This window comes from Phascolarctos cinereus, unplaced genomic scaffold, assembly GCF_003287225.1.
Source record: "Phascolarctos cinereus isolate Bilbo 61053 unplaced genomic scaffold, phaCin_HiC Scaffold_2;HRSCAF=192, whole genome shotgun sequence".
In the NCBI taxonomy this organism is placed as follows: domain Eukaryota; kingdom Metazoa; phylum Chordata; class Mammalia; order Diprotodontia; family Phascolarctidae; genus Phascolarctos; species Phascolarctos cinereus.
The window spans coordinates 165,215,995-165,243,285 of NW_027555625.1; the positions used below are offsets into that span (position 1 = coordinate 165,215,995).

At 35.8% G+C, this 27,291-nt stretch overlaps 1 protein-coding gene across 4 annotated transcripts in view; it reads left to right on the forward strand.

The window, feature by feature from the left end:
• The window catches only part of TASP1 (taspase 1), a 277,878-nt gene that overhangs the window by 224,544 nt on the left and 26,043 nt on the right, over positions 1–27,291 (forward strand). For 2 of the 4 annotated variants that reach the window (XM_020986166.2, XM_020986182.2), the window contains 3 exons: positions 1,858–1,968; positions 15,081–15,154; positions 21,074–21,112. In XM_020986166.2, the coding sequence (XP_020841825.1) occupies positions 1,858–1,968; positions 15,081–15,154; positions 21,074–21,112 (224 nt within the window). Of the gene's footprint in view, positions 1–1,857; positions 1,969–14,055; positions 14,126–15,080; positions 15,155–21,073; positions 21,113–27,291 lie in introns of those variants that run through there. The other 2 variants (XM_078149716.1, XM_020986172.2) reach the window with 2 other exon arrangements.

The window sequence follows — 27,291 nt, forward strand, 5'->3', positions numbered from 1 at the left end:
TGATCCTTTGAAACGTATGTGTGTGCACAAATTGTGTTGTATATAAGGTTAGGGAATGAACTTGTGATTTCATTGGTACAGGGAGCTTCAGGGCAAGGGAACTGTACACAGGCACCTTCTTTGCACTTTAAACACTTATGGTAGGAGTTCTTAACTGTTTTAGTGCCCTTTGGCAATCTTATGAAGCCCATGGACCCCTTCTCAAAATAATAGTTTAGATGTATAAAATAAAATACAGGAAAAAATAGGATTATAAAGAAAAGTAATTATATTAAAATATAGTTATCAAAATTTTTTTAAAATGAATTCGCAAACTCCAAGATAAGAATTCCTATCTCCGAGTGTTGTCTAGAGCAGAGCTATCAAACTCACCTCTTACACTCTGACTGCAGATACCTGCAACACTCCTGGGTGCAGCCCAAACTGGATTAAAATTTAATTGGGAAATGTTTAATAAAATAAATAAGTAAAACAGTGCAACATAGATAATGTTAATTTGTGGTTTTCCAAATCAGTATGTAGCCTGCAAGAATCCTGTTTCTATTTAAGTTTGACACAGCTGGCCTAGAGCACTGAGAGGTTATGTGATTTGCCCAGTTTCACTTGATCTTCTTTGATATGAGGCCAGCCGTTTCTCCTCTGTGCTGTACTACCTCTTTGTGTTTATATATGTGTGCATTTGTGTGTATATTCTCTTCTATAACTATATTAACAAACTGGTAAAACTTGCTGGGTATATTTATTTGCTTTTAGTTAGTTTTATTCTAGGTTTTCTTTTATTTTAATGAAACCACTTTATTCCTGAAAAACTAAGAAATATTCATTATTTTTAGATTGAGGTTTTTTATGTATGTAACTTGGGAAGAGTCTACATGAAAATAATGGCTAGTTTATCTTTCCTTCCATTGATCTGAACTCTCTGTTACTTACTTTTCTACACTTCTCCAATAAAATAACTATCGTCACTCAAAGTAATGACCTTGAAGCATTGTAGAATGTTTTATTGTCAATACTTCTGCATCATTAATGAAAGATTAAAGTATATATGACATAATTGTAATACTTGATGTATTTTGTCATTTTGATTATTTGAAAAATTGAAGTTGAAATTTAGTAATTATATTAATATTTGCTATATGCTGAATTAGTCATAGTCTGTATTATACTAAAGTACAATTTTATTACTGTATTTGGTTATAGTTCTTTTTATTTTTTCATTTGTTTCCCACATTATCCTTGACAAAAAAAAATACGGGGTTTAAATATATTGCTTTTGAAATTACCACAGTGGTTCAGTGTGTGAGATCTCAAGGAGGTCCATCCATTTCTACCAGGCTCTCAAAATTAGGAACACAATTTCTCCCTTATTCAAGCAAGCCATTGGGAACTTTTTTTATATTTGTAATAGTTTGTTTAAAATTAAACCTAAGGTAGTAAATCAGAGCTTTTAGTGGCATAATTTTGACAAGACATGAAGGGTAATAAGTGGTCCTTAAGAAGTGATCAAAGGAAATCATTCTGTTTGTTTTTTATACATTTGTTTTTATGTCCTTTAATCTCTTGGTGTTTCCAGTTCCATTCCGAACTCAATAATGCACACTCAGTCTCTCACTTAGGTCTTCTTGGCAGAGCCCAATACTGTCATTGCCAGGCAGACAGTGAGTGGGCCCAAGTTTGCCTGAGCAATTCATGCAAGGTTACCCTGTAACAAAAAACAGTAATACTGTTATCAGAAAATATGTGTCTTTCTTGGCTGTTGTTTCTGTCTTAGTAACCACAGTTAAAAAGAAAAAGTGGAGGGGCAAGGAGTGGAAAGAATATCCATTGAAAAATAACCCACTTCTCAATTTTCTACAGGTTCACCTTTCCTAGCCAGTGAAGAGGGTGTACTTGGAGGGGTGATAGTTCTTCGATCTTGCAGATGTTCTGCAGAACCTGACTCCTCACAAGATAAACAGACCCTTCTAGGTGAGTTTATAATATTTGTTTAGGTGTACATACACACATATATATATATATATTTACTGAGAGGATGAGAGTTATATGAAGAAAATTAGTCTTCTTCTGTAAGGAAAGGACAAACTACTACAATGAGGGCTTCTGTTCTTCATTTATATATTTTTAATTCCACTTCACTTACATTTGTCTGAAAATAAGCATATACATTTTAGAGTACAAATTAAAAACTCCAAGAAGGCAAGAGTTGTCATTAATTTATATATCTTCTCTTACAACTACTATACTGTTTTACACATAAAAGTTCTTGATATTGAGCTGAACTGAATTAAATTATATCACATTGCCTAAAGGGTTCAGAACCCAGAGCTCTACATTTTGTTGCTGTGTTGTTTCAGTTGTGTCTGACCCTTCGTGACCCTTGTTTTCTTGGCAAAGATACTGAAGTGGTTTGCCATTTCCTTCTCCAGCTCATTTTACAAATGAGGAAACTGAGGCAAACAGGGTTAAATTACTTGCCCAAGATCACACAGCTATTAATATCTGAGGCCAGATTTGAATTCATGCAGATGAATCTTCCTGATTTCAAGCCTGGCTTTCTATCCACTAAGCCACCTAGCTGTCCCCACTCTACAAGTCAGTTGACTCTGTTAATCATATCTCTTACAATAGAAATTGCATTTGTACATTTGTAGTTGACCTTTGTCCTTCAGTTGTTTAGAAGTATAAAAATAATGCCACCATATACTTACATGGTATTTTTTATAAGACCTGAAAGCAATTGATAAATATTTTATTTTTTCCGCCACTAAATAGAATGTACTTACATGTAAGATGATCATCCTTCATTAAATACATGTTTTTGTGGGCTGTGAAGCAGTTTTCTTACCATATTTAATGTTTAGCTCATGGTCAGTTGTAACAAATGATAATATAAACATCTGGGTAAGTAAGTAATGATAAAAAAAAATGGAGGTTGAATAAGTCTCTCCATAAAGAGCCAAAAGAGTGACATAACCCCTTTAGGGTGATCTCTAATGCTACTCAATTGCCTGCCAGAGAGTAAAATAATAATTTTTTGTTCCGGTGTTATGTCTACATCAAATTCAATCCTGAGAATTCATTTGTTCATCTTTAGTTATGCAGTAAATCAATATCTTCTGACCAACTAGCATAGTTAGTGTAGCAGCAAGAGCGGACAATAACATGCTAGGTTTTTTCATGAGTCCCCCTGGAACTTCACTGGCCGCCTGGTTGTCAGCAGGCATAGCCTACATGGGTAGGAATTTAAAGCCATAAGAAATCCTGCAGATTTCTACTTCAACTTCCTTATTTTGTGGATTAAGAAGCTGAGACCTAGAAAGAGAAGAGGTTTGTCCAAGGTCGCACGGATAGTAAGCAGCCAAGCAGATCTGAATTCAAGGCGCATGCTCAAAATCACTGTTTTTTTCCTCCTACTGTATCATGCTGCTTTTCCTACTTTTGTGTGCCTGACTCACCTGACAGATTCTTAAAAGTATTATTATTCTCCTTTTAAGATGAAGAAATTGATGCTCATAGATGTGACTTGTCCATGGCCACACAACCAGTAAGCACTGGAGCCAAAACTCAAACACCCCCACCGCCACCCCCAGATAACCTGACTCCAAGTTTAGTGTTCTTTCTACTATATCCTGCTCTCTTTTTTTGACACCATTTAAAACTCTTATATAAATTTTGTACTTAAATGCATGCAATAAAATACTTTTTCATAAAACAAAATGCTTTTTAATTTCGACACTTTCTGTAATCACCTGTACTTCTGAAAATTGTAGATAGAGTAGGACTTCCTTTTTAAAAGCAGCCTGGACAAATTTTCAATTAATTTTTGACAGACTTCTTTAAAAACCATTACTAATTGCTTTATACATGGCAAAGGTCAGAAAGTAGGTTATCTAACAGACAATATCAGAGGAAGTCAAGAACCAAGTACAGGGAATGTTATCTTTTTCTTTCCACTTCTGCATTTGTTTTTTTAATTTTTTTTATTTTTTTGCTACTTATGTATAGGGATATACTTTTAGGATAGCTCTTCCCTTTCTATCAATCAACAAATACTAGTTATTCTAAGATTTGTAATTAGCATGCTCATATTACTGTTACCCTTCACATTCTGGATTTGGTGGACTTAAGTTTGTTTCACCATTATATAGCAATCACTACATCCTATCAGTCAGTCTTTCTGTCTCTATCTCTGTTTATCTCTTTCTCTCTCTCTCTGTCTCTCTCTCTCTCTCTCTCTCTCTCTCTCTCTCTGTTTCTCTCTCTGACTCTCTCCCTCTTTTTCTTCCCTTCTCCTTTCCCCCCACAATCATTTACTAGGACATCATCCATGTCACACCCTGGGCCTTCTACCCTTCTCTCTATATACTCTTTCCTTAAATGACTTCATGAGTGATCATGGGTTCAATTATCATTTCTATTTATATGACTACCAGTTTTCTGTATCTAGCCATAGTCTCTTTTCAGATTCAGTTCTACATCACCAACTACCTGGTAGATGTTTTGAACTAGATGTCACAAAAGTATCTCAGACTCAATATAGTCAGAATAGACTTCTTCCTCTTAAGTGTACCCATCTCATGGACTTCCCTATTTCTACTGAGGGACCTGGCATCCTTCCAGTCATCAGGTTTACAACTATGGTATCTTTCTCAATTTCTTGGTTTCACTCACGTTCACATACCCACTTGCCAGATCTTCTTTTTTCTACCTCCACAACATCTCTTGCATCCATGTCCTCTCTACCCAAAGAGAAACCACCATAGTGCAGGCCATTATCACCTCCCATCTAGACAACATTAATAGCTTCCTAATTGTTCTCTGCCTCAAGTATTTTCCCACTCCAGCCCATACTACATAGATACTAAAATTATTTTCCAAAAGTTAGAAGTCTGACCATGTCATCCTGACCATATCAACCATTATTCAGTGGTTTCCTGTTACCATTAGGACCAAATATCAACCTTTGTATTTGCCGTTTAAAGTCTGTACAACCTGACCCCTTCCTACTTTTACAGCCTTCTTACCCTTTAATACCATCTACAAAAGATGATTCAGTCATACTGCCCATCTTGCCATTCCTAACACACAACACTCCTACTCTCATCTCCATACCTTTGCACTGGCTGTCCCCCAAACCTGGAGTGCTCTCCCTCCTCAAGTATTTTTTTTTTGGAATCCTTTCGAAAATTAATTCAAGGGTTACCTTCTGCATGAAGCTTTTTATGGTCCCCTCACCTTCTTGGGTCTTCCTCCCAACATTACCCTGTACTTGTTTTTGTTGGTTTTTTAAAAAATTTTCAGTTCCAAATTCTTTCCCTTCCTCCACCCCTCCCCCACCACTGAGATACACTATACATATGAAGTCATGTAAAATTTATTTTCACATTAGCTACATTTAAAAAAAAGAAAGTAGAAAAAATATGCCTCAGTCTGCACTCATAGTTCATCATTTCTCTCTCTGGAGGTGGGTAGCATTTTTAATTATTAGTCCTTTGGAATTATCATGGATCACTGTATTTATTAGACTAGCTAAGGCTTGCACAGTTGGTAGTTGTTATAATATTACTGTTACTGTATACGACATTCTGTTCTGCTCATTTCACTTTGCATCAGCTCATAGAAAACTTCCTAGGTTTTTCTGAAACCATCCCCCTCATCATTTCCTACAGCACAGTAGTATCACGTCATAATCATATACCACGTCCTGTTCAGCTATTTTCCAATTGATGGGCATCCCCTCAATTTCCAATTCTTTGCCACCACAAAAAGAGCTGCTATACTAGTACTTGGTTTATATGCTTTTTGTACATACTTATATATGGAAATGTTGCTGCCCTCGCTCCTTTAGAACATTAATTTCTCGAGGGAATGGAATATTTTGCTCTTGTATTTACATCCCTATCACCTAGCATTGTGTACCCATGAGTTGCTTAATAAATGTATGTTGATTGATTTGATCAGCTTTTTGTTGCTATTTTATGGAAGCAAGGAAAGGGGGTGAGGAGAGAGAAACCATTTACCAGGGTGACTAAACAAAGGATCAATAACTTTCTTGCCAGAGAAGAGTGGGGAGCAAAATGAGGAAATCTGACCAAAGGCTGCTCCTGTCCCTTTCTTTTAGCATTCTCACTCCTATAACTCCTTAAGGAATGTTTTTCTTTTCCTTTCTCCTTTACCTCATCCAACATTCAGAAGACTTTTTTTTACTCTTCCCTTAATACTGGTGGGAATTTTATGGGGTTATTATTAAATGTGTAATGTTTGTATAGGATTACAAACTTGTAAAGTTTAGGAGACTTGGGTGAACCCTTCCCTGCTGGAGCGATGTAGGGCATTACTCATATATCCAAGTTTGTAGAAATAGAGTGGAGCTTTGCAAATGTGAAGGACTAATAGCACCTGGAAGCACTGACACAGCAATTTGTTGAGAAGAGCCCAGGAGAGGATACCAGTTCCAAAGCAAAAAGGAATAGGGAGTTTATCTGGAGGTAACCATAGAAAAGTATGTATTGTAGCATTTTTTCCTGAGATAGTATGATAGCCAATCATGTCACAATCAAGGTCAAGGAACCTAACATTGGAACAGGATTCTTTCACTCCAGAATCCTTGCCAACCATCTGTGGAGAAGTTGAGGTTTCTGCTCTCAATTCTGTGTTCTTTAAACTAGTTTTATTTTGCATCATTTCCATTAGCTGGTAATAAAATCCATTTGAAGACTCCATCTTCAATTCAACAATTCAAACATATGTTAAGTGCCTACTATGCACAAGGCTTTGGGCTGAGGACTGAAGGAGACAAAGATTTAAAAATGATGCAATCCTTACCCTCCAGAACCATAATTATTTGTGTGGTCTGTGTGGGGGTAAACAAAGGACATGTTCACACCAAAGTCAAGAGAATTTGAAAAGGAGTCAGGATCCCCCTGGGCCAGGCAAGGCCTGGTAGCAGTAGTAGAGAGGTAAAGAGAGCCAATCTTAACAGGTCTGAGGTGCAGGTGCAATAGAGATTGAATACAAAGAGAAAAACATCATGAATCAATCCTTTCTGCCTAGGGAAGTTTTGTGAAAGCCCTAGATGCCCATATGACCAATTGATTATTTGTAATGGAGTCTTGAGTTCATGGATAATTCTTTATTACCAGAACTCACATATGAGAAGAGTCTGAGATTCAGGTGCTTTTTTTTAAAGCTTGATAGCAACCGATGCAAAGTTGGGTACAAGGTGTCACATTATACCCACATGTAACTTATCTGAATTCAACTATATGGCTTGGTGGGCAAAAAGAAAAATAAGTAAAAGGGAAGAGACAGAAACTGAGAGAGGGATTCTCTTGCCATTCCACTGAGTAAATATATGTCCTTGAGTGAACTAGAGATGAGAGATGGGAATCCATTCTGTGAACATCTTGGCCTCACTGTGTGATTTTAGAATCAACATTTCATATACCCACACTCTCTATTCATTCTGCTTAGATGCGTGTGAGTGACAACTTTAGTTGGCCTTCCTAGCATTCTCAGACAGCTCAAAGACCCTTTCCACATTTTTTTGACTTATGTCCTTTTTTGTCTCGTTGTGAAACAGAAAGAAGGAACAGTTATGCTGTGGCTGAATACAATCACATTAATGTGAGACCTTCCCCCTAGTATCTGTTTTTCTACCAGCTATCTTCACCTGTTTTTGTTTTCCTGTGAGCAAAAAACTTGGTTCCTGTCTCTTTTCCTGGCTTTGCTGGATATAATAAAAAATGATTTTTGCATTCTGTTTCCATAGCAACCATCTCAGATTGATCTGTTCTCTGATATAGACTACTTTCTTTTAAACACATCCTAACCGTTTCACTTAAAATGGATACAAAGATATTGCACTGTATAATGGCTCATCTAATGATTTCAAAAGGTAATTCTGGCAGTATTGGATTTTTACTTTACATGCTTACTTCAGAACTTAACCCTGCATACCTGCATAAGATGTGACTCCACTTCAGATGTTAAATAGTTAAATAGTATTTAAGGTGAGGTCAAGTGTAAGCTTCCTTCAATAATTCTATAGCGGCAGAAGAAAATATTGCCATTATATTTCTAGTTTGAACTACCACAGAATATGCTATCCTTCTATCCTTTTTAAAAAAATAAATGTTATGGGAATTGAATGTTGGGTAATGATGAGTGGGGTGGGGAGGGAAAAGGCAAGAAAGTTCAGAAGCAGCTGAAAAAGGGAGCAGAAGACAGAGACTTGCAAATATTCTCATAAATGGACAATTTGGATGTGAACGTGGTTGCAACACCCATCTCACAGTAATGAAAAGCTGGCGAGGCATGGACGGAGAATCACTGTCTTAAAACAAAACAAATGCCAGCCCATGGAATGAAACAGCTGAAAAGAATTCATTTTCTCTCAGCTAAGAGAAAAACAATGTATTTTTACCTGTTGAAGTACCATTGTATACTTTACATGTGTTATCCAGGCCCCTACAGATGGGCTTTATTGGTGCCACTGCACATAGCATGGTCAATAAATATGTAAACAAAAGCACACAGAACTTTCCAGCATAGAAAATAATGAGTTCTCTCTCATTTTAAGCTAGTGATTAGATACATTTAATTAGAGTTCATGCAAATATAATTATATGGGATAAATTCCTAATCTCTCAACACAGCTCCATTTCTTGTCTTATTCACTTGCCTCCATGGAACTGATCTGAGCATGGAACTAACTCCCTTTGAAGTGAGCAGGAGCTCCATGGTTGGATCGGGAGACAGAGCACGATGAGAAACAGGCTACCTGGTTCTCCATGGATTATTGACAGCTAGGAAAAACAAAAGCTGAGAATGTGCAAGCATTAGGGATCTAAGTCTATAGGATTTATATTGGAAATGCAATGAATCTTTGTCAGGAGCCCTTCTACAAAGACAACATTATTGTTCATTGGAAGCCAGTGATAGAAAAGCAGGGATTGAAATGTTCACTGAGTGAAGCTCTAGATTAAAAAAAACAACCACCACTTTTAAGTCAGGATAGAAGCCTTACTTTAAAAAAAATGGATATTAAACTCTTCATCTAAACAGGATTCTGTATTTTTAATCATTTCATATGATGATATGTTATTATATTTGGTTAATCAAGCTTTGAGAGTTAAAACTTCCTCTCCTAGCAGGGAGGTCAAGAGATTTTTTATTCTTGATATGACTTGAAAAATGCTAAATTCCTCTATCATTTCCCTTTTAATATGATAAATTCTGCAGTTTCCAGTTGCCACTTCACACTATGGGTTTTTCCCCCTTTTTCAGAAGAGGAAAAATTGTTCTAATGATTAATTTTTGTTGCTGTTACCAAAGCATGCTGTGGTTTAAAAATTTAAAAAAAGTTAGGTTGAGTTGATGCTTCCTGGAACATTAAAAAGATAAAAGGTCATTTTACTGTAAGTAAAAATTCCAAACCGCCTTTTGGTTTTACTGGCATTAAAAATTTGGCGAGCGTTTATAAACACATGCACTTCAAAGGAGATATATTCTTGTGGCACCCGGCAATATCACTTATTTCCATTACATAGTACACTCTATTTTTAAGCAGTTGTGACTAGGCAATTCAGTCTGCATTTACACTACATTAAAATTTGGCCATTTAATTTTTTTTTAATTGAAAACACAGAAACCTTCTCAGAATGTGACTTTTCAATAAGAGTAAACCAGATTTTAGTCTTTTTGCAGAGAAAGCAGGTTTTCTCTGAAGTAAATAAGAAGTCAAATGGAATTAAAGACACCTGTTAGGTGGGAGGGGCCTCGTGACATTGTGGGGGAGGGGCAATGCTTATTATTTAGTTTCAACAGTACTTTCCAATTACTAAGACTGACAATATTACTTTAAGATTGACTGATCTTTTTCCCATTTTAAAGATGAAACTGATACTAGAAGATGAAGTTGTAAAGTGAATTAATGATAGTTGTAATATTTGAAATTTTAGCATTTAAGTTACATGAGCTCTATAGAGTACTTTCTCTTTATGTTCATATTATTTGGCCTTTTAAAAAACTTGTTTCATTTTTCTAAGTCTAGATTTTTAATTTTAATACTTATTTACAAGTAGTCACCTTCCTATGTGTACCCTATGTATGATTCTTCCTTTCTTCTGCACTAGTATATGACGCATGCATTACCCTATCTGTAGTCATTGGACTTAGAATTAAATCCCTATAAAGTCTCAGCCTGGAACCCATTCTTTCATGGCCTCTGAAATATGAGTAATGTAAGAACTGTAAATATTGATTTAACTAGCAACAGTGTTTCTTAGGACAATTTTCTAAAATAGGGAGATATTTTCAAAAATTAGCTAATTTTTCATATATCAAAAGATTCTATAAATCACTCTTGTATATGCTCAGTAAATCATTTGGCAGATTAATAAAATACAATTGTAACAAATCCTATCACAATAACAAATTGTTTATTTTTTAAAAAATCCAACCCTCAGCCATTTCAATGGTTTACCATTTCAAGCAGTTTTCAGTACAATGAAATGAAAATATGGGTAGTCTCTTGTGGCACATATTATATCCTGAACTAGTGCTCAGAAGAGCTGGGAGCTGGATCCTAGCCCCAGCTCTGCCACTTACTAAGTGTGCAAATGTGAGTAAGCCACTTGTGTGAACCTCAACTTTCTCAGCTATAAAAGTTTATCTTCCCTGCCTCCCGAGATTTTTGTGACTACAAAATAGGATATAAAGTATGATTTGACTATCATTTTTCTTTGTTCATCTTCCTTCTCTTTAAGTCTATTAACCTGTTTAGGCCTTGGAGATTCTTCATTTCTTTACTCTGTTCCCCATCCCTACTTATTTTTCAGTCATGTTTTCTCATAGTTTGCCTCCTAAGTAAAGCCTTCTTAATTACCACAAATATTAGATTTCTCTCCCTACCCCACCCAACTTCCTCATTCTTTCCCCTTCTAACTGTATTTGCATTATTATTATAACTGTAATTGCATTATTATACTTGTATCCACTGAATAGAATGTAAGGTCCCTGAAGGTAGAAATTTATTTCCTTTTTTGCTTTGTATCCCCAGTGCATACAAGTCTGGTGAACCAAATTGAATTGGCAGTAATTGAATTTTGTGTGAATTCTGTGGCATTATAAAAGTAGTGATGGAAAACATAACACAATGGTATAGCATTGTTACATGTTTTCCTTGAGTCCTTTACAGTTATATTAATAATAATAATCTCTAGCACTTATGTAGCATTTTGAGGTTTATAAAGGGCTTTACAAATATTTCATTTGATCCTCACAGCAATCCTGAGAGGTACTGTTATTATCCCCATTTTACAGATGAAGAAAATGAGGCAGGCAAAGGTTAAGTGACTTCCAAGGGTCATTCATTCAAATAGTTCTGAGAAAAGCTCCAAGAGGAGGATTTTCAAAATTTATATTTTTTCATTCTTAATATTTAAAATAAATAATTATTTTTATTAAATAAATAGTCATTTAAATACTATGCTAAATAGCGTAGAGTATGCTGTGACCCAGGCAGGGGCTTAGGAGCTCCAGCTGGTTTGACATCATCCAATTTAAGTAGGTTCTCACTGTATCTTCCCATTTTCCTTGTAAGAAATTCTGGGGTGTAAGGCAAAGCAGAGAGGATTTAAATGGTCAAGGGACTCAGTTCTACTGAGGACTATTAGCAATTGGAGGACAAACTTTTAAAAAAAAGTCATCAAAAGGCAGAAGTTTTCTCTATCTGGCTTGATTATAAAATATATTTGCATGTAGACAGTTTCACCATAGCACTGGTAAAGAGATTTTGCTTGCTTGATCTTAATTTAAGATGACTGATTGGGAGATTCTTTGCTTAGAAGAGAGATCCAAGGAGAAAGCAATGTGTGAATAGCAGTTAACTACAACATAAGAAGAGGAAGTTGCAATTTAAATGCCACTAGAAGGCAAACGCCAGCACTTGAGTTGAGGGACTGTCACACATAGTGTGTTGTCAGTACAACTTAAATATAACCTCTCTCAGGAGGAGTACCCTGAGGGGTTAATACAGTAGTCTGAAAGCAGTTAATGTAATTTTAACAATTTTGCAAAGAGACTAGCCTATAACATTATGTACAAATCATTCTAATTTTCCTCCCAGTGCCCATTAGCTTGTCATCTTGGTAGAACACATGTTTTGCACATCTCTGTGGAACACAGTTTGTCACTGTAACCATATATTGACACTGCTTCTCCTTTCCTCATCTCGAAGTCATCTGACATGAGACATTCTGATGTCAGTTGTGGATGAATATATATTTATATAATATATATATATATAAAAGATCTTATTTTCATTTTTTATATAAATTAATGTTAAAGTGTATTGAGCAATTTTTGTCTTTTAAAAATTATCTTATCTTGATGTTAGTTATTGACAGTTTTTTCCTATGCTTTGAAAAATAGGCCCAATACCTAGTATTAGTATCTTACAAATGTTAGCTTAATTAAATAAATGTTCCAGTTATGACAGTGAAAATAAAGTATTAGTGCTATCTATTGAATTAACAATATTTGCTACCACTTTCATGTAATTCTTCATATTTTTGATGAATATGGGAGATTTTGGACCCATTCACCAGGAATCAAATCTTTAGTCTCATAGAAATATTTTAATTGTAACGGATGATGATTTTCCTGTTAAAATGCTGAGTTTTAATTATTATTGAGATTCAAACAAGAAGCTGTATTATTATTATTATTTTTTAAAAACTACTACTACTACTACTAATAATAATGATGATAATAATAATAACTAACATTTATATAATACTACTGCTAGACAGTGTTCTAAGCACTTTACAATTATTAACTCACTTGATCCTCACAACACTGGGAAGTAGGTACTATTGTTATCCTCATTTTGCAGATGAGGAAACTGAGGCAAGCACATTGTCACTTGTCCAGGGTCACACAGCTAGTAAGTATCTGAATTTAAATTTGAACTCAGGTCTTCTTGATTCCAGGCCCAGTTCTCTACCCACAGTGCCACCAAGCTACTGAACAAAAGGATTGGCTCTTCAAGTAACATTGAAAATTAGAGTTCAATGTAAATTAAATTTTACATTCGAAAGAATTTAACCAGTAATAGTATTTTATTCAGCTTTTTAAAAATTCTCATAAATACTAGTATTTATTTCCTAGTTTTCTAGTGGAAAAGATTGTCTAAGGCAGGTGAAGGGTTTCATTCTAGCAGTAAATCATTTTGGGTTGTCATTATTCTAAACTCATCCAAAGCCATTTTCGAAAAGATGTCATTTTCAGAGGTTATAGGCAGAAACTTGGAAATTAGCACTTGCCAAAGGTGAAAAATTTGTCGTCAAAGTAAAGTACATGGATTGCTTTTAAAAGGGGAAGTAAATATATGAATATATGTCAATTTAAAAAATTTGGATTATGTTAATTCAGTGTTGGTGATCATTTGAATATAGTCTGATTGGAAATTTACCTTTGCTTAGCAAATGTATTTCTCATAATACAAACTAACTGTGTAAGACTATGGAGGAGTAGGGTTAAAAATACTTGGAACAACACGAGATTTATTCAGGCACCTGTGAAGCATACAACTAGAAATAAAAGCTGGAATGTAATTTGCTGATTATTCTCTTATTTAAAAAAAACTTAGTGAAAAATTTCTACTTAAAAACAATTTGTTCACTTGATTTGTTGTCTATTCTAAAAGTAATAAAATTATATTTCTTTAAAAATATTTCATAATTCAGATTTTAATTAGATTGGTAATCCTTCCTCATTATTTTGAATAACTGAGTACTACCATGTTTTGTAAAGATTATTATAAAGAAGTAGTCACTACTAAAAGAAATATTCCTTTACATGTATAACTCGACTTATATGGGATAAAGATAGTCTTTGAATACTTTTGAGTAATTTCAATTTTTGCAAATTGGCTTGCATTTTAAATTAGCAAGGTGGTTTGCTATTTTGAAGGCCCTTATGGATTTTCTGTAAAGCAAAAAAAAATTTTTTTTCCTTTTCTCATTTTATTTCCTTTTTTATTTTTCTAAGCTTATTTATCAATCAATCAATGATTCTCATCTTTGCTTGGGGACAAGGATGAAAGTGGATTTGAAGAAAGGTTAGTTTTGTATGCAAATATAATTCATTGTCATGATGGAGAGGAAAATTCAGTAAGACTTGTTGAGTTCAGTGACTGTTAAGAGATTTAGACTGTCCCAGACTTTGTGTATAGAAGAAAAACCATCTGTAAAAACTTGCTTGCTTGACTTGCGTGATGGTGTTTTCTTGCAGCCTTCAGTTGAGAATCTGCTGAGCAGATTGGCAGATTGGGTGATTAATTAATTATGAGGGAGTAAGCCACATAGCTAAAGAAAACTCTTTTTTTCCTCTTAGTTTTTTCTTCCACAGATGTCTGGCAAAGGCTTCAAAATGTTAGGATCCCTGATCCTAAGGTTGTGTCTGAATTCAAATACTTGTCTTCGGGCTTAATTGGCTGATAGATATAAACAGACTGATGGCCAAGTATTCATAGGTTTCAGTGTTTAAGTAATGCATTTTGATCTTCACAGCCTTCTGACATTTTTAAAAGACAGGTGTAGAGACGTTTTCTTTAAAGGCTTGTTGGTTTACCTTGGAAAAAACGTAGTTTGGTGTGTTACTATACTCAGAAAATTATTTTTAAAAGAAACCGTTTTATAGAACATTACATTCACTCAATTTGTATACTTAATAAGGCTTTACAAAAACACTGCAGGTTCTAAACAGAAAAGTTTTTATTTCTTATGTGTAATAATCATAAATTTTGACAAGGAAGAAATTCAATTTTCATTGCACAATAAATGGTATTACATAGCTTTAAATATTAAATCATTCTTGACATTTATGCATAGTTTTAATTCAAACCATGGAGCAAACAGAAAGTATTGAGTATTAATAGTTAAGGAAATGTTATCTTTAACTCTTCTATTAAAATGCAAAGATTTATTTTTTAACTCTTCTATTAAGATGCAAAGATTTATTTTCCATGCTTGATCTGAATGCATTTATTTGTGCTTTTTTTTCCCCCATGGTAGTGGAGTTTCTATGGAGTCATACAACTGAGAGCATGTGTGTTGGATATATGTCAGCCCAGGATGGCAAAGCCAAGGTAAGCCATAGAAATTGCTTTGTAACCTGCAAAATCTAGAACCATTAAAATGTTATAACAAGCTGACTTTCTGTGCTTCCCGTTGGCACTACTTATGGAGTAGGACTGTGGAAGAACAGTGATGAACAGCACAAGGTATCAAAGAAACACCTGAGGGAGTTTTGCAGGCCTGACCCTCTTTTGCTAAGGCCACACTTAACAGCTGCTTGTTTAAGCATAGATAGGACAGAGCTACTTCTTTGATATCATATTTCTTTCAAACTTTACAAACAGGCTGTGTTATACTCTCAAGCCTCCTTTTTCCTTAAAAACCTTTAAACTTCATATTGGAAACGTTTGTATTGGACTATGTTTTTTAAAAACATGTTTTTTATTAATATATTTTGTCTTTACCTCATAGTTATTTCCCACTTATTCCTTCCATATTGAACACTCCCTTGTGACCAAAAAAAAATTAGTAAAAATATTTGATACTGAGATTGTATCTGACAGCATATATAATAGTTTGTATTAGTCATCTCCCACCACTCTGCTGTAATGAAAGATATTTCATAACGTTTTCTCTTTTATTTTTACTAGTTTTTCAGTTGATTAGAATTCACCTTTAGTGGGGTTTTTTATTTACATATTTTAACTTTCTGTATATGTTGCTCTTCTGGTTAGGGTTATTTCACTCATCACTTCGTTTCAATTTTCCCATGTTTCTCTATGTCTGTAGACATTGGAGATATAGCTGGTTGTGTTCTGTGGTATTCTTTTGTGTTGCAACACTTCAACTAAAAATCACTGAAGTGGGTCAATTGGGTTTTTTATTTTTATTTTTAAATCCTTTCTTATATTTTGAAATTGTTCAAAAAGACTCAGAAAGTAAATTCTGATAAAACTGTCATTAGTAAGTGTGCAAAGACATCATGAATTGTATGTTCATGATTAGAAAATGCTTATTTGTATTTACCTTTTTATGATTAGCTAGCAACTTTCCTGAGAGATCAGAGCTTATAGATGTCTAAATTCTGTTCTCATTGTAGGCTTATCTCTAAGAATCAGTACATTTATTTAAAAAAAATTGAGATCCCCACTCTTTTGTTCTGCCCCCACGAAACAGAACACTTCTTCCCATTAGTACTTAGTTGTTTGGGTTTTGGGGGGGGGTTGTTTTTTGTTTGTTTGGGGTTTTTTTTGGATAGATGAATTAAAAATTACTTTGTTTTCTGACATATGGAAATCTAAATTCTCTGGTGGTCAATTATAATGCTTAAACTTAGAAATTGAGGATAAAGAAATTATAATTCACATGAGAATTTTCAAAAAATGAATTCTTCACGTTAACAACAGGCACTGTAACAGGATAGCCATCTTGGCTTTCTAGCATTTTGAGTGTCACATGCAAATGAGCTAAGATCTTTAATATTTAAAAGTCAGATATTGAGCTTTCACTCTGGTCAGTGTGCTGGGCACAGTGGCAAATGCAAGTTTGTCCTCAAGGAGTCTAATTTAATAGATCAATAGTTTGCTTTCTTGGGGTCAACTGAAAAAAATTAAAATTCTTCAATTCTATTTTTTCTCCAACTTAAGACCCCTCAAAGTCATTTTTAAAACCTTTTTTTTCATTTAATAACCCAAGTAGAATATATCTAAGAGCTTTGAAGGAAATACTTAGTTCTGAACTGCAGAACACTGAAGCTTCTATCACTCTTTATGTGATGAGTCCAGACTCAAAATAACCTTTAGACAAGCAAAAATTTATGGCATTGAATGCAGCATTAAAGCCAATTGTGTTGTGTACAGTAATATTTATAAAGTCCCTTGTGAGGAAGTGTTCTTGTTATTCCCAGCTGGTGGTGGCCTAGAGAAGACTTTAATATTTAACATGAAATCTGGCTAGTAAAGAGAGCTAACAGTGCAACATAATGCCCAAAGATGTTTTGCTCACAGTTGCATTGTTTGACATCTGGTGTATATTGTTTTCATATTGCTGGTAAATTCTCCAGCTGGTAATCTTGATTGGGCTGACAGACACAGCTGCTCCTCTTGCTTCACTTTTAAATTATGTTTTTGACCTTCCTTGAAGAGAGTTAATCCCTCTCCCTTTCTTCCTCCTTTGAGCCCGTGGCTGCAAATGCTTTCCAGAGAAAAACCACAAATGCCTTGGCCGCTGGCTTCTATTGATCAAAAAATCATCTCTTCTGTCATAAAGGCTGGAATTTTATTGTATTGCAAGTAAGACAAAGTTATAGATGTGAAACTGGGCTCAAAATAGAGAACAGGGCATCATGAGGCACAACAGTCTTTTTAAAAGAGTAAATATTTGGCATGATTCCTCTCTTTCCTGAATTCTATGAAAGCTTAAATATTAGTAAGCACACATTTAGCATGATTACCAGTTTTCAAAAAATAGTTTTCAGATTATTATGAGGGTTCTAGTATCAAAATGAGTAAGGTGCTAAGGTAAGAAAACTATCTTAACTCATCCTTTATCTTTTAAAAACTATCCTCTTTCTGTCCATCACCAAACTTGAACACCAGATCCATTCAGCAAGTAGGTTACTTGTGGTTTAACCCAAGTAAAGGATGTGAAATAAAGGTTACCTTGGAATCAGAACAATTAGAAAAGTTAATAATCAGAAGCTTCATTTATTATTCTAAAGAGGAACCATTTTAATGATTAATACCTAATTTCCAAAACAACATGACATATAGAAAGTTCTCCACAATTATATTTCCATGAGCTTTTTTTCTGAATGAAACAGATAACTTCAACAGTATCTATCAGGTGCAAGGAACACTCCCCTCTCTGATAAAATAAATCAATTGCAGAATTCTGGATATGGAAGGAAGCTTAGAAGCTATTCATCTCATTTCCTCCAACAGATTGCTCCCTGTCATCCTCCCTTTGTCACCTATCTTCAGTCTCTCCCTCTCTGCTGGCTTCTTCCTGACTGCTACAAACATGCCCACGTCTCCCGCGTTCTCAAAAAACTCTCACTTGATCCATCCATCCCTACTAACTATCATCCTATATCTCTTCTCCTCTTTGTGGCTAACCCCCTCCTAAGGGCTATCTATAATAGATGCCTCTACTTCTCTCACTTTTTAACCCCTTACAAATCTGGCTTGTCTCAGCATTCTACTGAAACTGTTCTGTCCACAGTTACCATTGATCTCTTCATTGCCAAATCCAGTGGCCTTTTCTCAACCCTCATTCTTCCTGACTTCTCTGTAGCCTTTGACCTATTGATCTCCCTCTTCTCCGTAATATTCCTTTTCTTTCTAGGTTTTTCAGAACACCACTGTCTCCTGGTTCTCCTCCTACCTATTTGACCCCTCCTTCTTAGGTTCCTTTGCTAAATCTTTATGCAGGTCACAACCTCTCACTATAGGTATCCCACAGGTCTTTGTTCTGGGCCTTCTCTTGTCCCTACTACTTCTCTTGGTGATCACATTAGCTCCCATGGATTTAGTTACCTTCTCTATGCTGATGTTTCTCAAGTCTCCTTATTCTGCTCTAACCTCTGCACTGACCTTCAAACTCACATTTTTAACTGTCTTTCAGACATCTTAAACTTAACATGTTCAAAATTGAACTAAACTTTCCCCTTAAACCTCTCCCCCCCCCCTTTTCTATAGAGGGCAACACTATGCTCCCAGTCTCTTGGGTTCACAGCCAGGGTGTCATTCCCACTCCTCATTGTCTCTCACCCTCTGTATTCAGTCTGTTACCCAGGACTGTCTATTTCATCTTTCCAACATCCTTCAAGTATACCCCCTTTTCTCCTTTGATACCACCACCAGTACAGGCAGGGTACAGACCCTCATCATTTCATGCCTGGACTATTGCAATAGCCTGCTGGTGGATTTGCCCACCTCAAGTCTCTCCCCACTGTAATCCAGCCTAAGTGATTTTCTTAAATCTCAGGTCAAACCCACCCCCACCTCCCTATTCAGTAAACTCCAGTGGATAGTATGGCCTCCAGGATCACATTCAAAATCTTCCCTCTCACATTCAAATTCCTTCATAGCCTAGTGCCCCACCCCTTACCTTTACAATATTCTTGCAACTTACACCCCATCATACACTTTACTGACCTCCTTGCTACGCTGCAAACCAGACCCTCCATCTTTCAGCTTCAGACATTTTCTCTGGCTGTCCCCCATGCCTGGAATGTTCTCCCTCATCTCCACCTACTGGCTTCCCTGGCTTCCTTCTAGTCCAAACTAAAATCTCATCTTTTACGGGAAGCCTTTCCCACCCCTCTTAGTACTAGTGCCCTCCCTCTTTTGATTATTTCCTGTTAATCCTGTGTATATAGCTTGTTTGTATGTATTTGTTTGCTTGTTTTCTCCCCATTAGACTGTGAGCTCCTTGAGGGCAGGGACTATCTTTTACCTCTTTTTTTATATCCCCACTGATTAGCCCAGTGCCTTGAACATAGTAGGTGCTTAATAAATGTTTATTGATTGACTGAGAACTACCATTTAATCTAACTTATGCTCAAAAAGGAATCATTTCCACTATAACATACTCAACAAATGTCATGTTGGCTTCTGCTTATAGCTATCATGTGAGCTGATACTCACTGCCTCCAAAAACAGCCCATTCTACTTTGGGATACCTGTAATTATTAGGAAGTTTTTTCAAGATATCTGGCTTAAATCTGGCTCTTTGCAACTTTCATGCATTATTCCCACTTCTGTCCTCTAAAGCCAACCAGAGGTCTTATCCCTCTTCCACAAAACAGTTCTTCAGATTCTTAATTAAACACAGCTGTCATATTCTCTTAAGGCTTCTCCTACACTAGGGAAATGTCTCCAGTTCTTCACCCAGTCTTCATATGGCATTGACTCAAAGCCCTTCGACATCTTGCTCATCCTCCTTTGGATACTCTAGCTTAAATTTGGTGCCCATAACTGTACACAGTAGTATTACAGATGTAGTCTAACCTTTACAGAGCACAATGGGCCTATCATCTCTTTATCCTTGGAAGCTTTTTCTCAAAACACAGTTTAGTATTAGTATTAGTTTTTCTTGGCTGCCACATCACACTTCTGACTCACATTTCATTTGCCGGCACTAGAACACACAGGTACTTGTCTGAAAACCTGCCATCTAATGTTGCCTCTCTCACCTTTTACTTGTAAAGTTGATTTTTTGAACCCAAGTATAAAACCTTACATTTATCTTTTTTTAAATTTTATATTATTAGAATCAGCCCAGTGATCTGGCTTGGCAAACTCTTTTGGGATTCTGATCCTCTTATAGAGCATGTTAGTTATCACTCCAGTTTTATGTCATCTGAAAATTTGAAAAACATGCTATCACATCGATCAAAATGGTAAACATTACAGGGCCAAACACAGACTCCTAGAGCACTCCACTGTAGATCTCCTGCCATATGCTGACATTGAACCATTAACAACTATTTGGAGTCTGACCAGTCAGCCAATTCTGAATTGAATAGTATTATTAGAAGCTTTATAAAATGCTTTGCTAAAATCTAAGTAAGCTGTAGCTACAATATCCCCATGACATACAAAAAGAAATAAGATTAGTCTGGCATTGCTTGTTATTCATGAAACCAATGCTGACTTTTTGTAATCAGTAGTTTTTTTTTTCTGGATGTCCATTAACTACCTATTTAATAATCTGTTCTGGAACTTCCCCAGAAATTACAGTCAACTTACTGCCCTCAGGTTTGGAGACTATTCTCTTCTCTTATTTGAAAATTTACTCTTCTCCAGGTCTGTCTATTTTCTCCAATTTTCTATAGTGTTCTGAAAGTGGATTAACCATTTGTACTTAGTGATGTTCATCTAGGCCAACTGGCTTGAATTCAAGGATAATTTAGTGCTCTCTTACTGTCTCCTTACTTGTCTAGAATATCTACTATCTGTTAACCATTTTTGTTTTGTCCTTTCCAGCCCAAAGATCATTCTTCTTGGCAGAGAAAACAGAAAAAAGTAAGAACCAAAGAGCTTCCTCTACCTTCTCTCTCTTGTTAGAATAGACATTGCTAGATGCCATGAAAAACTCTTCAAAAATCATGACAGGCATTTTTAAGTAGTATAACGTTTGACCATTGTTACTTAAGAAATGTGCAATCTAAGAACAGGAAAAGTTGTTTATTTAGGATGGCATAATATTATATTAGGTAGAATACCAGGATAAGAATAAACAGACCAAGTTCTCATTCTGCTCACTGTGGAACTTTGGATAAGTCATATTAACCTCCCTGGGTTTCATCTTTGTGAGATGAGAAGGTTGGTGTGGATGACCTATAAATTCATAACATTCTTTGATTCTGGTTCTTATTGAGCCCTATGTGGATTAACTTTAAATTGTTAAATATATTTTATACAGCACCTCTTTAAAGTTTAGTAAACATTTTTATGGCAGAAAACATTTTCTTTTTAATATATATAGACACAGAAGCAAAAATAAGTAAATTAATTACTCTGGCCCTGTGAAATGAGGGATTAAGCATGGATTACAGATTGTGACCATTGATCTTTCCAAGTGTTCTTTCCTTATACAATACTGTTTTAATACTATGATGCTACCAAATAGTATTCAACTTAATGTTATCTCAAATAATCATTAGAGGTTATTTGTTATTTAGAGGTCATATGGCTCACTCCTGTTGAATGGAACTAGAGGAAGTCACCAAATCAAAATGACTGGGTTCCACTACAAATTTGTGTTGTCTAATTTCAGTTGGGTTCTTATTGCAGCAAGGAAGAACTTTTACTCATCTCTAATTGAGTCTCTGTCCCACTCCCCTCTGCAGCCATTTAAAAACTTTCTTTTCTCTCTTAGAGTCCTCTATACCATATTCTCCACCTACCCCCACCCCCACCCTTTCTGTCTTAGCTAAAGAACCTGCCTCATGCCTTTCTGAGAAAATGTATTCAATTTGCTGGAAGCTTCTTTTTCTCCCATCCTCTGCATCTCACAAACTCTTGACATCAACCTCTTTCCCCCCACCCCCAATCCTCCCCTTTTCTCCAGTTTTGGATGTTGAAGCGGCCCTTCTCACCAAATCCAACTCCTTTATGAGTACCTTTGATCGCCTCTTCTGCAGATTGCTCCTAAAATCACATCCCTCTAATCTTCAATTTCTCCCTATCAATTTGTTCCTTTCCTGCTGCCTACAAACATGCCCAAGTCTCTCACATCCTTTGAAAAATAAAAATAAAAGCCTTCATTTGACCATCCTCTCTAGTATATCTCTCCTCATTTTTTAGCCAAATTCCTGGAAAAGCTGCTGACACTCAGTGCCTTTGCTTCCACTTATTTCAGTGACTCCTTAGTCTTTTGCAATTTAGCTTCTAGACTCGCTTAAATGAAATGGCTCTCTCCAAAGTTGCCAAATCTGATTGTCATTTCTTGGGCCTCATCCTTGACCAGTCTTCTTCATTCAACACTGTTATGCAACCTTTCCCTCTGTATGTATTTCTCTCAGAGTTTTTGTTAGGCTTGGTTTGGTTTGGTGACACTGCTCTCTCTTTGTTTTCCTCTCTTTTTTCATGACTATCCCTCAGCTTGTTTTGCTAGATCATCATTTAGTATGTCATGTCTCTTCATGGAAGCGCAACCCAAGGCTCTTCTTGGGTCCCCTTCTCTTCTCTTTCAATACCTTCTCACTTGATGACTTAAATGGCTCAGTGGACAGAGCTCTAGACAAGAGTAAGGAAGCTCTGAGTCCACATCCTGTCACTTACCATTTTTTTTTTACTATGAGTATGTCGTTTAACCTGTTTCAACCTTAGCCTCCTCATCGGTAAAATAAGAATAATAATTGTACTTAGCTCCCAAGGTCATTGTGAGGATCAAAGGAGATAAGGTTTGTAAAATACTTTGCATGATATAAATATTAAATGCTATTATCTTTATTATGCATCTCCCATGGATTTAATTTTGACCTCTATACAAAACACTCCCAGATCTCTATTTGCAGTTCTGTTTCTTTCTTGAGTATGAGTCATGCTTGACCAACTTCTTATTAGATATTTCAAACTGGATGTCCTGTAGGCATTTCCAATATGTCATGTCCAAAACAAAGCTTATTATCTTTCCTTCAAAATCTACTCTCTTCTCCAGCTTCCTAGTTTCAGCTGAAGGCACTATCATTCTCCCAGTCACACATGTTCCATCTTCGGGTCATCCTTCACTCTTCACTAGCATTCACCCTGTATGTCCAGTCAGTTGACAATTCTGGTTGCTTCCACCTTAAAAACATATCTTTCATCCCATGCCATTCTCTCTGCTCACACAGTCACCTCATTCAGACCACATCACTTTTTCCCTGCATTATCCTTCTGTTTTGTCTCATTACCTCAAGTCTCACCTTATTCTGTTTCATCCTCCATGTAACTGTCAGAATAATTTCCTAAAGCATAAGTATAACCCTGTCACCTTTATACCCAAAAAATTCTAGTGGATTTTTTTTAATCACTAGGACTAAATATGAACTCCCTTTGGCATTTAAAGACCCTTATAACCTGGCCCCAATCTGCCTTTTCAGTATTGTTACATATTATTGCCTTTCATGTTGCTGTGGTCCAGCCATAGCGTCCTCTTTACTGTTGTCCAAAGTCAGTCAGTCAGCAAGCATTTATTAAGTGTTTACTATGTTCAAGGCACTTTGATAATTTCTATGAATACAAATACAAGGAAAAATAAAGACTGTGCCTGTCCTCAAAGGACTTATATTCTAACAGGGAAGCCAACATGTAAAAGAAAGCTAGAAAGGGGAGAAGAAGAGGGAGAAGGTACCACACAAAGGGGCCTGAAGGAAAAGTCCAAAGGAGTGCAGCCTGGTCCAAAATGAAGAAATAGCTGGCCTGCGCATTCTCCTTAAAAGTAGGTTCTATGAGGAACTATGCAATTAGAAGGAGGGTCCATGCCCAGGAACAGAGGGTACTTTTGAGATGGGAATTCCAGGGCCGAAGTGATTTTCCAGGAAGTAGAGGTTTCTGAGGCATGATGGAGAAAGTCAGAGGGCTGCTACTGGATGGGAAATGCGTTCTTTCCTCATCTCTGCCTCTTAGAAGCCTCATCATCTTCAAGTTTTGGGAATAAGAATTCATAATATGGTAAAAATTGTTGGGAAAGCTGGAAAATAGTCTGGTAGAAATTAGGCATAGACCAATATCTTACACCATTTATCAAGATAAGGTCCAAACAGATATATGATCTATATATAAAAAGAGATATTATAGGAAAATCTGAAGAACATGGAACTTATTACCTATCAGACTTATGGAAATGTGAACAATTTATGAGTAAACAAGAGATAAAGAGCAGGATGAGATGTAAAATGGCTAATTTTGATTACATTAAACTAAAAAGGGTTTGTACAAATAAAACAAATGTAGTCAAGATCAGAAAGAAAGCAGAAAATGGGGGGGGTTTTATAGACAATTTTTTCAGATAAAGGCCTCATATCTCAAATATATAAAGAACTTTATAACATGTATTAGAATATGAGGCATTCCCCAATTGATAAATAGTCAAAGGATATGAACAGGCAGTTTTCTGATGAAGAAATCAAAACAATTTATGAAATATGAAAAATGCTCTAATTTGTTATTGGATTAGATAAATGCAGCTTTGAGATACCATTTTACACCTATCACACTAACTAAAACGAGTGCAGGGAAAGCAATGAACTTTGAAGGAGAAGTAGAAAAACTGGGACGGTAATTCCCTTTTGATGGCACTGTGAATTAGTCCAACCATTTTGGAGAGCAGTCTGGAATTATGCCCAAATATTTGTTAAACTACCTATACCCTTTGACCCAGGAATACCACTACTAGGTCTGTTTCCAAAGATGATTAGGGAAAAGGGAAAAGAGCGTATATGTTCTAAAATATATATAGCTCTCTTTGTGGTGACAAAGAACTGGAAATTTCAGGAATGCCCATCAATTGGGGAATGGCTGAACAAGTTGTATATGATTGTGATGGAATACTACTGCTTTAAGAAATGATGAGCTTGATGATCTTAGAAAAACATGGATAGACTTGTGTGAAATAATGAAGAGCAAAATGAGCAGAACCGAGAGAACATTGTATACAGTAAAAGCAATATTGTTTTAAGAGCAACTTTGAGCGACTAAGTCATTTTGATTATTATAAATACCCAAATTAACTACAAAAGACCTATGAAGGAAGATGCTATCTGCATCCAGAGAAAGAACTGATAAATAGAAGTATGCATAGAATGGTTTTACATACACACATGTACATATATACCATTAGAGATACACACACACACACACATACACACACACAACACACCAACACACACACTATTGGGGTGGTTGTGTGTGTGTGTACACATTTTGTCTAACGGTAGCCATTTCTAGGGTGAGGGTAGAGGAAAGAAGAAGAAAAACAAAAGAAAATTACACGATAGCATTATTATATATCTAAAAAGAATAGCAAGTTGTACATAATAGATTTGCAGTTTCATATGCAGTCATCTTTTTTTTCTATTCTACTATGTTATGGAAATGCTTGTTTTATTTTTCAAGTTCAGAATAAAATAAAATAAAAAAAAACAACCCAACTGCCACCTTCTACATGAGACCTTTAGTGATTCTGTGAGCTGCTAGATACTTCCTCCCAATAGTATGCTTGTATCTCTTTTGTATACTATGTACTTAAGTATGTGTACATTGTCTTCTCCTATAGACCATAAATTCCTAGATATCAGGGACTATTTCACTCCTATTTTTTGTACCTTTATTGTTTAGCACACTATCTAGTACATATTAGGCACCCAGTAAATGCTTGTTGATTGGTTAATTGATTAAAGTTGAAAGTGGCAAGAAACTTCGGTTATAGGCCCTCTTATGACACTTGCTGGATTTGTGCCCTTGGAAAAACTACTTCTCTGCTTGTTGTATAGTACAGAAAGTACTGGATACAGAGGCAGAAGATTTGGATTCAGGACTTGGTACTACCATCTCTCACTATCTCTGTAAGCCATTTACCTTCTCTTTCCTCACTTGTGAAATGAAAAGAATATTTATACCGGTTACTTCTACGGGGTTGTTGTGGTAAAAGTACTTTGCAAATACAAGCTGTGTTGTTATTATCTATAAAATTGAAATAATAGTCTTGCCTGCTAACAGAAGAATAAGCCAGAGCTCTCATCTGATTCTTACTGTTTTGGTTTTTTTGCTTTTAGTAAATATTAATATTATAGAAGCAGATATAGCTGAATTTGACTTGCAGTGCAGTATTATGTAACTTTAATATAGTACCTACCATTATTTGTTTCCCAGGAGGAAAGCACTGCAACATTCTTAAAGGATTAAAAACCACAGTTTAAAAGAAAGGCTCAGTAATTAGAGACAGCACAGATGAGATTTCTGAAGCCATACTATGCCTTAACATGCCTAAAACACAGACATAAGGGAAAGATTAACAGTATCAAACATAGTACATGAAATAGGAAATTATCAAAAGAAATGGAAAGAAAATCTAGGAAGAATAGATGATTGGCACTGTGCCAAATTTAACTTGTAAATGCGAACCAACTGGAAGAGGGAATAGAGGACATCCCAGTGAAAGATGGAAGGAAACACATTTGTGGTTCTAGGGCCAGGCTTTAAACCTACAGTTGATTCTGATATGATAGTTCAGACTTCAAAATATCTTATGGCTCAGTAGGGCACCACCTCATTATGGCCACAAGATGTGTTTTGATGAAGTCTGGGTTTTGCTTACAAATTTTCTTTAAAGATCACATCACTAAACGATTTTATTTAAAACAAAATGTCTCCTCAAAAAAGTAAACCATTGGTCACTGCTAAGCTGGGTTGGGGTTCTTTTTGGGGACAGGGTTATTGTTGTTTTAGATGCTACTTGGCAATTGTTTTAGAAACTTCAGGGTTCCACTAAGCATGAGAGAGCAAAGCACCTAATTGGTGTGTTTATTGTGGATCCTATTAAATAGACTCCAGTTTTACGACAGTTCCTGACTAATAGCACGTAGAGATTTACAGGGACGATAACCTGGATTTAAAAGCAACTGGCTAGGCCAGGAACTTCCTCTGAACAAATTATAACTGTTCTTAGTAACCTACTTACAATAATGCCCCCTGTAAATAAAGAGTTCCTACTTCCT